The sequence below is a fragment of the Camelus ferus genome, chromosome 7 (assembly GCF_009834535.1).
Source record: "Camelus ferus isolate YT-003-E chromosome 7, BCGSAC_Cfer_1.0, whole genome shotgun sequence".
Classification (NCBI taxonomy): domain Eukaryota; kingdom Metazoa; phylum Chordata; class Mammalia; order Artiodactyla; family Camelidae; genus Camelus; species Camelus ferus.
Window position 1 is genome coordinate 67,987,866 of NC_045702.1, and position 13,716 is coordinate 68,001,581.

At 32.9% G+C, this 13,716-nt stretch overlaps 1 protein-coding gene across 4 annotated transcripts in view; it reads left to right on the forward strand.

Annotated features, from left to right (window-relative positions):
* Positions 1-13,716, forward strand: part of SEMA3D (semaphorin 3D) — a 178,448-nt gene that overhangs the window by 46,558 nt on the left and 118,174 nt on the right. For all 4 annotated transcript variants that reach the window (XM_032484096.1, XM_032484099.1, XM_032484100.1 and 1 more), the window contains one exon: positions 13,324-13,514. In XM_032484096.1, the coding sequence (XP_032339987.1) occupies positions 13,364-13,514 (151 nt within the window). In that variant the 5' untranslated portion in view covers positions 13,324-13,363. The remainder of the gene's footprint in view (positions 1-13,323; positions 13,515-13,716) is intronic.

A 13,716-nucleotide genomic window follows, 5' to 3' on the forward strand; every position in this document is an offset into this window, starting at 1 on the left:
ATGTGTTACATCTCTTATTTGATGAAGTAGAATAGATCTGAAAGCAGGCTTTCTGATAACTGACTCTGCACTAGGTATGATCCAATAACATTGATCCTTGAGAAAGCAAGATTGGAGCGAGTGGAAAAAATGAACCTCTTTCAAGAAATGGGTTTATGTATGTTGTCTTTTTATTATTTTCAAAATATTTATCTGCACGTTACTAGAACTACATATTATCCCTATTAGGTTGATGACGTGTCAGCCTACTAAATTTACGGAAAAGAACTCTAACACTCTGAGTGGTTAATTAAATCCCTGAAGATAAGATGTCCTGTACGAGGCAAAGCCAGGCCTTTAAGCTTTAGTGCTTTTTTCTGCTGCAACATGGTTCATTCTTGTTCGTGTTCTTCATGTCCTTTATAAAATAATAGCTGGAGAAGCTGACATATATTAAAAAGTCAGATTTTAATAGTTAAAGTTGTGGGATGAAAATCTATAAATAGCAAAATATCAAAAATGTTTTTCTCCCATTTGAAAATCTTTTCCCAGTTGATGCAAATTCATTTTTTAGGAGCAATAAGGCATAATTTGCCTTCCAAGGGTAATGATTTGAACCTTTTTTTATAGTGTTTGAAGCAAAAAACATAATTATAGAGAGTTATATAATTAATTGCTTTAAACTGTATCTTAAAATACCATTTATAATGATGAATATAATGATTTTTCACAAAATATATGAGTTTACAAATTTGCACTAGGTTGATGGATGATGTAGGTGCTTGTTTTAAATGGTTCAAATACAATATTTGAAAAATCAAAGTTGCATGCTTACTTAATACTGATGCTTATCACAGTCCCTGGCAGTCAGCCCTTTTTGAGTGAATAAGTAAGATAGAATTTATTCACTTAAACTGAAAATATTAAGCCACATAGTAACTTTAAAAAAGAGAATTCTTAGTTTTATTGGAGTAATGCAATACGAGAGTTTTATTGAAGAGATGCCTGGAAAACAGATTTCTTGAAGTGCCAAGGATAGGAAGATACCTCTTTTTTCTCATCATTTTATAATCAAGAATTATTTGCTGTTCGTTGACATTCCAAAAGATGCATGCAAGCGCTATTAAACTTGAACTTCATATTCATTATTGCCCAAGACAGCAATAATCTTTGCATTTCTACTTTTTTCTCTTAAATAGCTTGCATATTTTACCACTTAGACACTGCTCTCCTATCCCCTTTTAATCTGGATATGCATTTACTAAGGAAAAGGTTTGTGCTGTGAATGTTTTAGGACAATGGGGACTATAAAGTCAGGGTGAATATTTAAATATGTGCTTAATTTCTGCTTATGTTCAAGTTTATGCTGTGTCTTCAAAGGTAAAAGTCAACAATTGACAGAAGGAGACAAGGGGAAGTAAAAAGGTGATAGCAAAGAAAGAACCACATTAAAATATCACATTCTTATTTGAAGGTTTCTCCATGGAGACCATTGGGGTTTCACGAGGGGAGTGAAACTTAACAGAATTTCCCTAATGGCTAGTGGGCATTCGCTCACTTTCAAATCATAGGGGCCAACAGGATACATTAGCAGACTGCGTCCAACTGGGAGAATTGAACTATCTTAATCTGTATTAAGGAATAATCATCATCATGGCTAATATTCATTTTACACATACTACATGGAGAGGAAATTGAATGGATACCCTTTCAAATCAAATGACATAACAAAGTTGCCATTATTGCCTAAATTTTGCAGAAATTCTTGTCCAGAAAGTGCTAACGTTAGAATTCATACCCAAGCCCCCCTGACTCCAGATGTCAAATACTTTACTATTACATGGACTCTCTACATGTTTCTGCAAAATCCTCAAGTGAGGTGAGAAAAGTGTGACTCTGAAAACTCTTTAAAAAAGATACCCAGAAATATCAAGAATGTCCCTGACCCCCTCAGTTATTTCTTCTATTTTTCTGGAGGTGTGAATCTTTGTAGCAGCCATGGGGCCATTCTAGTTTGATCCAGAAGTTCCCATATGTTTCTGGTACTCCACATAAGCTTTCCAAGTCTTCATGACATCACACACACAGATGATTTGTAGAGATTTTGGCTGCTTCATCATTGTGAATCATATAAGCAGGCTGGTAAAGGAAAAAGGAAGAGATTGACTGCTTCTTTAATTTATTTAACAAATATATGCTCATCTCCGACTATGCCAGGCGCTATGCTAGACTGGGGATACAGTGGTGAATAGCATTCTCATCCTTGCCTTCATGTGACTTAAAAGAAGTACATGTGTCTGCCATTGGGGATTACACTTGTTCTGGAAGGTACAAGGGCAGACCTCGTGAGATGTAGGGAATGGCCTAAATAGGATTTGGAACACATTTTTTAAATTGTGATTTTACCATACCATGACAGTTTACTGTGTTTTGAATACTGAGAAAAAGTACAGCAATTATAATTAAGGTAAAATTCTTTATGTGTATAAATTCTTTTGGCTCTTATAATATCTAAATAAGCTTTCAGAAGGAACTTCACATTAACTTGCCATCAAAACTGTTTCTAAATATTCATCTCAGTTCAAAGGTTTTTGTGAAACATATTTAGTAACCCCCACATTGAATACTTTAAAATAAAAAGCATTTATTTTTCACTTGGCCTTTATTATTATTTTCTAACAATTTCCATATCCAGTAAAGCATGTGTGTTCTTTTGGTTAAGATTTCATTTTGGCAGTGTGCATTGCCAGAGCTCAACAAATTGGAAGTTCAGAGAAAAAGAATGTATTATTATTCCTGCAATATGGGATCTTATCTAATTGTGTACAGAAAAAAACTTACATTGTGGAATGAAAGTTGAGAACTTTAATGCCAAATTACACAAACACATTTGCAAGCATGATAGGAGAACATGGGAGTTTCTAGGTTTCCTTTTAAGTTTCATATTCACTTACTATCTTAGGAAAAAGAGTTGCTATCATAGTCCATGCAAAAATGGAAGAATTTTCAGCTAACGTATTTTTTTGAGTGCTACCTGTGTGCTACACAAGGTGGTATGTGCTTTCCATGCATTATCTCATTTTAATCTTGCAACAACAGAGTTAAAAAGAACTGATAATCTTGTTTTATAGATGAGGAAACTGGATTTAGAGAAATTAAGTGAATTCTTTCAGGGTGTAAAGATGATAAGTAGCAAAACAGGGGTTACAACCCAAACCATCGCACAGCCAGAGCCTAACCTCTTAGGCTGTGTTATCGCTGGGAGATTCAGTAATTTTATAGTTGCTATAACACGTGGTAAAAATAAATGAGGTTATTTATAGAGGATTTTGAGAGAGAATCTAAAATGAATTCTGTATTTTAAAATCCAGACTACAGTGCTAGTTTCACTTGTAAATCAACTTCAGAGGTCATACCATAGAAGGTGATAAGATATTTTTTTCTAAGACAGAAATACATAAAAAATAAAAATGAGGAAATGTCCATCTGTAGCTGTCTGCTCAACGCAGGAATCTCCTGCTTATTCTAATTGAGGCAGAAAGATTTGACTATTTAAATTCACTTTTTCAGATATAGCTGACTATTTAAATTCATTTTTTCAGATATAGTTGATGAGGATGGAATAAAACACAGCTCAGAAACTGATATTAAATTTACACAATGTTATATGCCAATTATATCTCAATGAAAAAGAAAAAGAAAAAGAAAAAGAAAAAAGAAACTGATACTGGTGAGTAGGGTACTAGATAAGAATGGCCATAAGAGTGCAAGAGGACATTGAAGAGCCAGATATTCAGCAAATGGTTTTAACCAGCAAGCATCCAAAAAAAAAAAAAAAAAAAAAAAAAGTTTGCATAAGAAAGAACAGAAAGGTGTTTAGAAATATGGGGCTACCTGATAAGACATTGAAATTTCTGGTATCTTATCAATCTCACTTCATAAGACAGCATCCCAATCCATTCTCCACACAGCCATGTTGCTCATGCCCTGGGCAACTGCAAGTTACTTTTGAAATACAAATGTAGAGAATGTTGGTAAAAGGGATTAATTCAGCTTTACCCATGAGCTCTTTAACAAGGTTCACACTGTGCTTCCAAATTGCATACCCAGTATAACTGATAGTGTTTCTGAAAGAAAGTGTTACAGAATCATGCTTTAAAATATGGTATCTTCATATGTATATATAAAGTTTAAAACTTATGTTAATTATAAGACACTACTCAATCATTGTATAATAACACTATTTGGTATTATACAATGCACTGTCATATTTACTTTTAGTTTTATTAATGTCTAATTAACATGAGTTAAAACATGCATTTTGAAGACAGTAAAGCTTATGTTATACAAACATTAAATGCTTATGCAAATACATATTTGAGTAGTCATTGAATATGAAAGGAATTTTTTAAATATATACTTTTAATATTCCACCTTAGAACTAGTAGATATATTAAGATGTTTTAAGAGGTACAATAGCTCTTTGAATCTGTGGGAGAGACAACCTCAATCTTTGGTATGTTGTAAATACAGCAATTTTGCAAGCTGTTATAAATAATAGTTGGAATGTTTACAGATCTGGAATGGTTTAAAATGTAATTGATTTTTTTCTTTTTAACTTACCTAAACCCAATTGAATATTAACATAATATCTAATTTTGCCCTGCTTTCAGTCAGGAAATATTGCTTCCCTATTTTCTGGGTTATTATAGCCAATAAACTAAAAATTATTTTTGAGCTCCTGCTATGCATCAGGCAGTGTTTTGCTATGTTATGATATATAGGGTATTAATAATGAAACTAGATCAACCATGTTTTGTAAGCTGGTATGAATTTTAAAATATACTTTATAATAAAACAGCAACTTTAAGGTAAGTAAAAAAAACTTGTCAAGCATTGATCTTGGATGAAATGTAACTTTTTAAATATGATTATTTTTCATGCAGGAAAATTATTTTCATTTGTTTAAAATAATGCTGTACATATATCAAAGCATGTTAGCAACTTACAAAATATAAATTATATAAACTTCTTAAGTGGCATCATAATTAGGCACAGTAATTTGTTTAAAGAAAGTAAAATGCAAAGTACACTGATAAGTGTGAAAGATCTTTATACCCATTTTAAAAATAAAGGTGAAGGGTAGAAATGAAAGCAGTACACTAAATTAAATAGAATAGATGGATCGATGTGTAAAAATTTAAAAATATATGTAATGTATTAAGATCCAGTAGAAAGGATATTTATTATAGACATATGTTATTGCTATACTTTGAAGAAACAAAACAAAAACCCAATCCAAAAATGGGCAGAAGACCTAAACAAGCAATTCTCCCATGAAGACATACAAATGGCCAATAGGCACATGAAAAAATGCTCAGTATCGCTAATTATCAGAGAAATGCAAATCAAAACTACAGTGAGGTATTATCTCAGACCAGTCAGAATGACCATCATTAAAAAGTCTACTAACGATAAATGCTGCAGAGGATGTAGAGAAAAGGGAACCCTTCTATACTGTTCGTGGGAATGTAGTTTGGTGCAGCCACTATGGAAAACAGTATGGAGAGTCCTTAAAAAAAAACAAACTACAAATAGACTTACCGTATGATCCAGCAATCCCACTCCTGGGCGTATATCCAGAGGGAATCTTAATTCAAAAAGATACATGCACCCCAATGTTCATAGCAGCACTATTTACAGTAGCCAAGACATGGAAACCACCTAAATGTCCATCAACAGGTGACTTGATAAAGAAGCTGTGGTATATTTATACAATGGAATGGAATATTTATACAATGGAATACTACTTAGCCATAAAAAAGAATAAAATAATGCCATTGCAGCAACATGGATGGACTTGGAGATTGTCATTCCAAGTGAAGTAGGCCAGAAAGAGGAAGAAAAATGCCATATGATCATGATATCACTTATGTGTGGAATCTAAAAAGAAAGATGAATTTATTTATAAACATATAGAATGAATTTACAAAACATATACAAATGAATTTATTTACAAAACGCTGACATATAAAACAAACTTATGGTTACCAGAGGGGAAGGGAGTAGGAAGGGAAAATTGGGAGTTTGAGATTTGCAGATACTAACTACTATGTATAAATCAAATGCAATCATTTAAAAATGGCTAATACTCATTCATCATTTACTATGCACTGGGCATGGTGTAGGGCTTTACATCATGGTCTTTTAATCCTTACAACATATGAGTTAAATATTGCTATTATCTACTATTTCAGATGAGATCAGGCACATTCAGGGTGGTATGGCTGTAGACTACTATCTACTATTTCAGATGCAATAAGTGAGACACAGTGAGGTTAAGTAACTTTCCCATCAATAGACAGGAGGCAAGTGGCAGACCTAGTGCTACTCTACTTCTGACATGTCTGGAGGAGTTATGGAAGGTGTAACTGGGGATGTTTAGAAATGTAGGTAGAAGAAATTTAACAATGCAGTCATACAAGGGTAAAAAAATTATAATTATATAAAAATTTAGTTTTACTATGAAAAGTTTATTGTATAAAAGTTATAACTTTATTTTTAAAATTATTTTTAGTGTTTTGATAGCAGAACTAAACCAAATGTTGAGGGTACTGACTGGGCCAGGGTCTTAAGAACTCTTGAATTTCTGGTAGTAGCTGAGGATTATCTGTGGCAAAATTCACAGTTCTATTATGGATAACCATCTTGCAGAGACCCAGCCCTTTTCTGGGCTAGCAGGCCCTAGGGTGAGCATGTGCAAACTTATCTTGTAAAATTCACTCAAGAAAGACGTAATAGTCATCAGTTATTGAATTCAGTATGCTAAAGAGGAGTTTGAAAAATTAATTTATTTTCACATTTAATTACATTAAAAATTGTTATTTGTTTACTTATTTGCAGCAAACTTGGGTCAATTATCATGGAATTCAAATCTGATATGAAGACCAGGTTTCTAAGTTCAGCATAAGACATTAAGTTCCTTTCACATGCTGCCTGTTTTTCTTCCCAGATAGTGTTATGTTTATGAAGTGAATTATTTAAACTCTTCTCCCTATGCAGATGGAATGCCTCACATTGCTAGAAATGTTTATTTCCTGTAGGTGTTTCATTAAATAGTGAAGAAAGAAATTGAGTTAATGTGTTGAGCACATCCTTTTGCTTAAAAAAAAAAAAAAGCACTACAAAGGAGTTATTTGACTTATCGTAAGGGTTTTGATCTCAAAAGTACCTACATTCCTGGAGAATTTATGTGAATATGAAGTTCAGGGTCACATTTTTCCTGCTATGTGCTGTTTTTCAGATTAAGAAGTTTGCTTTTGATATTAGAGTTGCTGGTAGATTTGATTGGATTTCTTAGTCCGTTTATTTAAAAGTGTTAGATGTTTTACAGAGGTTCTTTATAATTGTTCCTTATCTTATGCCTGAAAAACGTAATTTAATTAGTTCATTATTATTTACTAGTTTCCAATAGTTACAATCTTAAGATTCTAAATTAAGTATAGTGTGAACCCATGTTATAATTTAGCTTTGCTATATATAGGAACTAACTTAATTACTATTTCCTATACATTGGTGGTTTTGTATGATAGGTTGGTATTATGTTTATAAATTGGCAACTAATAACCTCTATGTATTGTTTTTAAGGATATGATGAATTCTCTGTTTTCCTTCCTGTAACATAACATAATCTTTTCAACAAATATTTTTAATTGGAACATATAGCATAACAGGTGAAAATTATTAAAAAATCAGGACCACCACACAGATCAGGAAATAAGAAATTCTTAACTGTATTCGTTCATCATTCCTATGCCGGTGCTGTGCTCTTGCCTTTGTGTGTCTTTACATTGCTTCAGCCTTACTGTAAGTGCTGCTGAAGTCAGCAGCATGATAATATTTTTAAATGTAATAAGAGACCTACGTTGCTTTGAGAGACAAAACTATGAGGTGCATAATTATTTCTGCTGATACAGAGACCATGGGGCCACTACATTAGTTTGTATATATAATATTCTATACATTTAATTGTTAGAGAATCAAAGATTTAAATCCATTTATTGCTCACCTAGCATAAATAGTAGATCAGTATTATGAAGTTTGAGAAAATCTTTACTGGGCAAGTAACTCAATGTCTAAATTAAAACTAAATGTGTTATTTCAGAACATAAAGTTAAAACTTTTGGATATTTACCAAAACATCACTCAGTTTTGATGATAATGACAGTCCTAAATGCTAAAATGAATAAAATAGAGGAACCACTGAATAATAAAAGCATGGCTAATTCTATTTTTTTATATAAAGAAAATATATATTTTTGCCTTCTTAATTAGTAGTAATTCCTACTCTGCTTTATTCGATATTCTGTTTATTTAGAAAAAAATCTCTTTTTAAACTGCAGGGGGCCACATATCAGACAGAATATTTGAGGTGGAGGGTGTTAAGTTTTAGAAAACAATCAGTTTAAATAATATGCATTTATATTTTGAATACAAAAGGCAGACATTAAAATTTGACAAAATATTCTATCATTCTCAAAAAGTATGTCAGAATTCCAAAGGGTGAGGAATAAGATTTTCTTGGTCATGAAAAGGTGCTTGGATCAAAATGCTCTCTTGAATATGAGAATTTGGAAAGGAAAATCATACACCTTTGAATTGTGGATTAATCAGATTTAAAGAGAAACCAACTATGATTATGCCATTGTTGCTTTCTCTGACCCTACAAATTGAGGACTACCAGTGCTCTGCTTTGAGTAGTCAATTAATAGGAAATTTAGGCTAAGATGACTAGCAGTAAAGTCATTTACAATCATGTTTTATTAATTTTTTGTAAATGTGTTAATTTCTTTAGGACTTTACAATGAAAGCATGGTTTTGTTGTTACTGTCACGTTCAGGAAAAAACGTAACCTACAATACTAAATCTAACAGGTTGCACATGTGTGTTCTGAAATCTCACTATCATATTATTTTTTATTGAGCTGGATTCATTAGGAGTAAGATCCTGGAGAATTTGACCTGGCTGTAAATACAAGACTATAAGACATGCAAAACCAGGTACATGTAACAGTGGTGCTTTGTTGAGCAGGATTTATACAACAATATACTTTCAGTGTCTTTTAGAAATATAAACATTGTGTTTAAACCACTGCAAAATAAAAATGGAACTACTGTAGTTTATTCTTACTGACAAATAGCTCAATTTTACAGCTGATTACTGATGATGTTCATATTTAGTTTGGTATGTGGTAAAACGTCACTGACTTGTTTTCATAAGGATATTAGGAAGTAGATTAATATTTAATGAAATGTAAGTCTCTTCGTGATCTCTGAAAAATCAGATGGTCTTTCAGACTCCATTGGAATATATCAATGTATGAGGAATTTTTGACATCTGAAGGCAATGAAATCCATTAAAATCTGTCAATCAAAAGTTGCTGCTCTGTATGTTCCACTCATTGGTAATAATACTGCACAGCTGAGCAGTGATTGCATACCCCTGCTGGAACTAAAGTAGTAGAACATCATCTATATGTAGAAAACACATAAAGACAAATTTAGAAGGGATGACATAAAATAAACGTAAATGAAACACTTAGCATTCCAGGCTCCATTGCGATGGAACTTCATTCACCCTACTTGCATTCCACTTTGATTTCACTGCACTTCATCAATAGAATATAAGGTATCCCTCTGCAAACGTGAAGCTTCTTGTTTGCTATATTGTCTCTTTGTTGCTCAGATTTATTCTATAATTTCTATTTGGTTTCTTGTCAATATGTTCCAAATCCCTGTCAGGAAATAATATTACTAAATACTCGATCAGTCTTGTGTACTCTACAGGAAAACCATCCAATCAAAAAATAACTAGAAAGTGTGAGCTACAGTTAGGCCAAAGCAAGTTTATACTGATAGTACTTTTAATTTGGGAGTGATCATAACTCCTTGTGTCTCCTGAGTTAGATAAAAATTATCTAGTGATCTTACGTGCCCCACAAAGCTACGAAGAACAAATAACTCTTTATAAATTAAGAGATCAAGGATCCTTTTCCTCCTTTCCCCAACCTACACACACACACACAGACACACACACACACACCTGAGAAAGAATCCCAAATCTAAGTGTTCACGGTTTTCATGTGTGAAGACTTGTCATGTATTTTAATTATTCTTCTATGCATAGAATGTTTTTTTCATTATAATTGTATATTCTTGCCTTAATGACTTTTGGAATAAATAGATATAAGTAAATAAGACACAGCAATGATATTCACATGCATAATTGTACATCCCTAGCTTTTCAAATAATATTTTTGACGATTTGCCATCCATCTAATAAGTTCTGGACTCTTTGTATTCCTTTGGGAAATGGCACAAGGCCTTCTTGAGTGTGAGATTATGCATTTGGATCTCTGATTTAGTGGAACGGTGTATAAAAATCTCTCATAATCAGAACACTCCCTATTGGCTTCACATCTGAAGATCCCCAAGAGTGCTGTTTGTCCCAGTGAACATCTGGAATAGATTACATGCAGTTAATTGGCTCCAGGTCGAGCTTGTTACAGACAGTAGCATGCAGTATAACCTATGCAGTTCACCAAATCCACCCACTTTACGTTAAATCACACCTACTTCTCTCTATAATTCTTCCCAGATGCCAGACACACACATGTGGGTACAAAAAACACTTGCAGACACCAACAGACACACATACACTAACATGCACTAGAAGATAGCAAAATATCAATAGGGTTGTTTGCAATATATTTAACCCATAAATTATCTCAATTGAAAGATTAACTATTGAATTCAAAGGATGGTTGGGAGGAAAAACAAAGAACCAGGAGCAGCTGATAATAGAGAGTGACTTTTATAGGACAAAAAAAGTTTTTTTTAAAAAGTTCCAGCAGGTTCAGAATTTTTGTTTTATTTTGTCCCTCACCCTTAACAAATGTTTTAGCACGTGTGGGCACTTCGAATGTCATAGTAGCAAGGAAAGCAGTGCTTTGATTTTTAACTTATTTAGCAATATTAATAAGTTGGGTTACAAGGAACAGTATGACTACTGTTCATTGGAAACCAAAACATCAATCTTCTTAACTTATAGTGTTGGAGGCACAGGGCATGTCTTAGCGATTAATGACCAGTTAGAGGAGTAGCTATCTCAATACACAGCTAAGGGCCATTAACCCCAACTGGTCATTAATTCACAGGAAATGTCCTGTCCTGAGGTCATTATTGCTAATAAAATGCACACATGGAAAGTTCCCTCTCTTTTGCCTGTGTACATAAACATACAGTCACATTACATACATTGTTACATGTCATGAAAAAAAAACCTATTAAATATGTCCAGAAGCTCAGAAAAACTAAACCTAATGAGAAATTTAATATACTTAATCTCTACATTCAACTAACCTTTTACTTGTTTTGAGGGTGTAGGGGGTGGTGGAGGAATTCATGTTTGTGTGGCAAAGCTGTGGATCTGCTGTGATCAGATACCCATGTTCTGCTAACATACGGACATAGGGAACAGTGAAAGGAACATGCAAATGGGATTAGAGAAGCACTGGTGAACATGGATGAAACCAGCACCTATGATCTAATACTAGAGGCAGTGTGGAACAGCAGCAGCATTTAAGTCCTAATGTATTAGGTACCAGAACAGGCAGGCGGCACATTTAAGCATTAGGTCAAATTCCTCTTTGGTTTCCTCTCTCTTCCACTCTACTGGATTATGCTATACTCTCTCTCCCTTCTCAAGTCCATCATGCTTCCAGCTTTTCAGGAACCCTTAACTAGGTATCACTGTTATCTGGAACCGGCTCTTTTTACTTTTTGTTCTCCTTTCTCTGTCCTCTATGAAACCATCCTTGTCTTGCTTAAACCTCTATGATTCTCCTTTGAGCTGTCTCCCATAGCGTCCTATAAATATCTCGATTTTAGCAATTATTTCACAGTGTTTTATTTGTGTATAATCTACTGTTCCTCCCAGAAAAGGATCTTAAATCTTTCTTCCACCTTAATAAATGGTTGGAGATAAGCTATGGTGTTAATGGCCATAAGTATATATAATATATATATGCATTCTTAAATGTTTATTTGTATTTGCAAAAAAAAAAAGTAAGTTTTTAAGGAGAATCTGTAACTCAAAGAATGCATCTGTGTTTTACTGGTGTAAATGTAAAATCGAAAAGTTGCAAAAATACAATTCTTAAGACATTGAGTAATTCAAAACACATAATTTTAAACTAATTCTGTTAAATTTTTCTGGAACCTGGTAAGTGACTCTGTTTCATGCATATGCATGTTTTCCTCCTAGTTCTGAAATAATACAATTCTTTATTTTTTAAGAGTTTGCTTTAAATATGTTATTTACCGAAGGACTTTATTAGTGTTTTATTTTAAAATATGTATTATTGAAGTTTTAGAAACTAGAATTTACATAAAGGTCTGCTGATGGTATAGATCTTTTTGGTCAGACAGACATTCCTGTCTTCTCTTAAATTATATGATTAAGTGAAGCCAAGAACTCAGTCTAATGACCTACTTGTTTAATTAATTTAGCAGCATTAAGTCATTTAATTTATGTAAAGTACTTTTTAAAAAGAGTCTGGTTCATATAAATACTCAATAAATATTATTTGTAATTATTATTATCAGGCTTAATTTGAAGTATGTGAGTTTTGGTTTACTGAATGTCTTAACAAAGACATTCTTGTTGATAACTACCTCCTCCCTCTTATAAACCCTTTTATTATGCAGTTAGTTTTTCTATTCAGTGCTACCCTGTGTGGAGTAATATAGGGTGCAGATAAGGTTGCATTGTCCCAGACTTAAAATCTGTACTCGTGGCCCTGACTTGATCTTGTCCAATTGTTCTGATTTTATGTAGACTTTTAAAATATTTTTGTCAGAATCAAAAATAACTCTTTCAAAACTGACAGCTTTTATTTAGTTTTGCTTAAGAGTATTCTCCTTTGAGGATGATGGGGGAAAGAGTAGGCTTCTACCAGTATTCTTATCTCATCAATTCATCAAGTTACAGAAAGAATTGGTTCCTCCTATATTTGCATTAAAAAAAGTGAAAACTTTAATAGAAGTGATGCTAATTAACATAAAGAGTTGAATTTTTCACTATACACTCATCTCCATCTGAGTAAAGCCAGACCTGAATTTATTACTCAGTTCTGATTCATTTCCCCTGCAACAATTTGTAAGAGCAGAACAGGAGAGAAAGAGCAATTAAAAAAAAATCTTAAATACATTCAGAAAATTATAATTTAATAAGTGTAGGGATATCTGCAAACTGCTATATTAATAGCTCTTCTCTTCTTTTTAGGTTAAATTCGCACCATTTGAAAGAGAACATTGTTTTCATCATGAATGTTAATAAAGATGAGAGACTAAAGTCCAGAAGCCACTATTTTTGCCTTTTTCATGCCTTGATGATGCTAAGCATGACCACGCTGTTTCTTCCAGTCATTGGAACTTCTAAGCAAAATATTCCACGACTCAAGCTAACCTACAAAGGTAAACCTGTCAATGTTTCTCAAATTGTCTTTTTAATGACTGTATTTCTTTTATTTAGAAATGCATACTGACTTCAGTGCAATGTTTCTAATATTGGCATCAGTTAATAATATTATTATAGAACACGAAGCCCAATTACTTATTATTTTTGTGAAGAAAATAGATGTCAAAACTGTTCATGTACACTTTCCAGTTCATTATT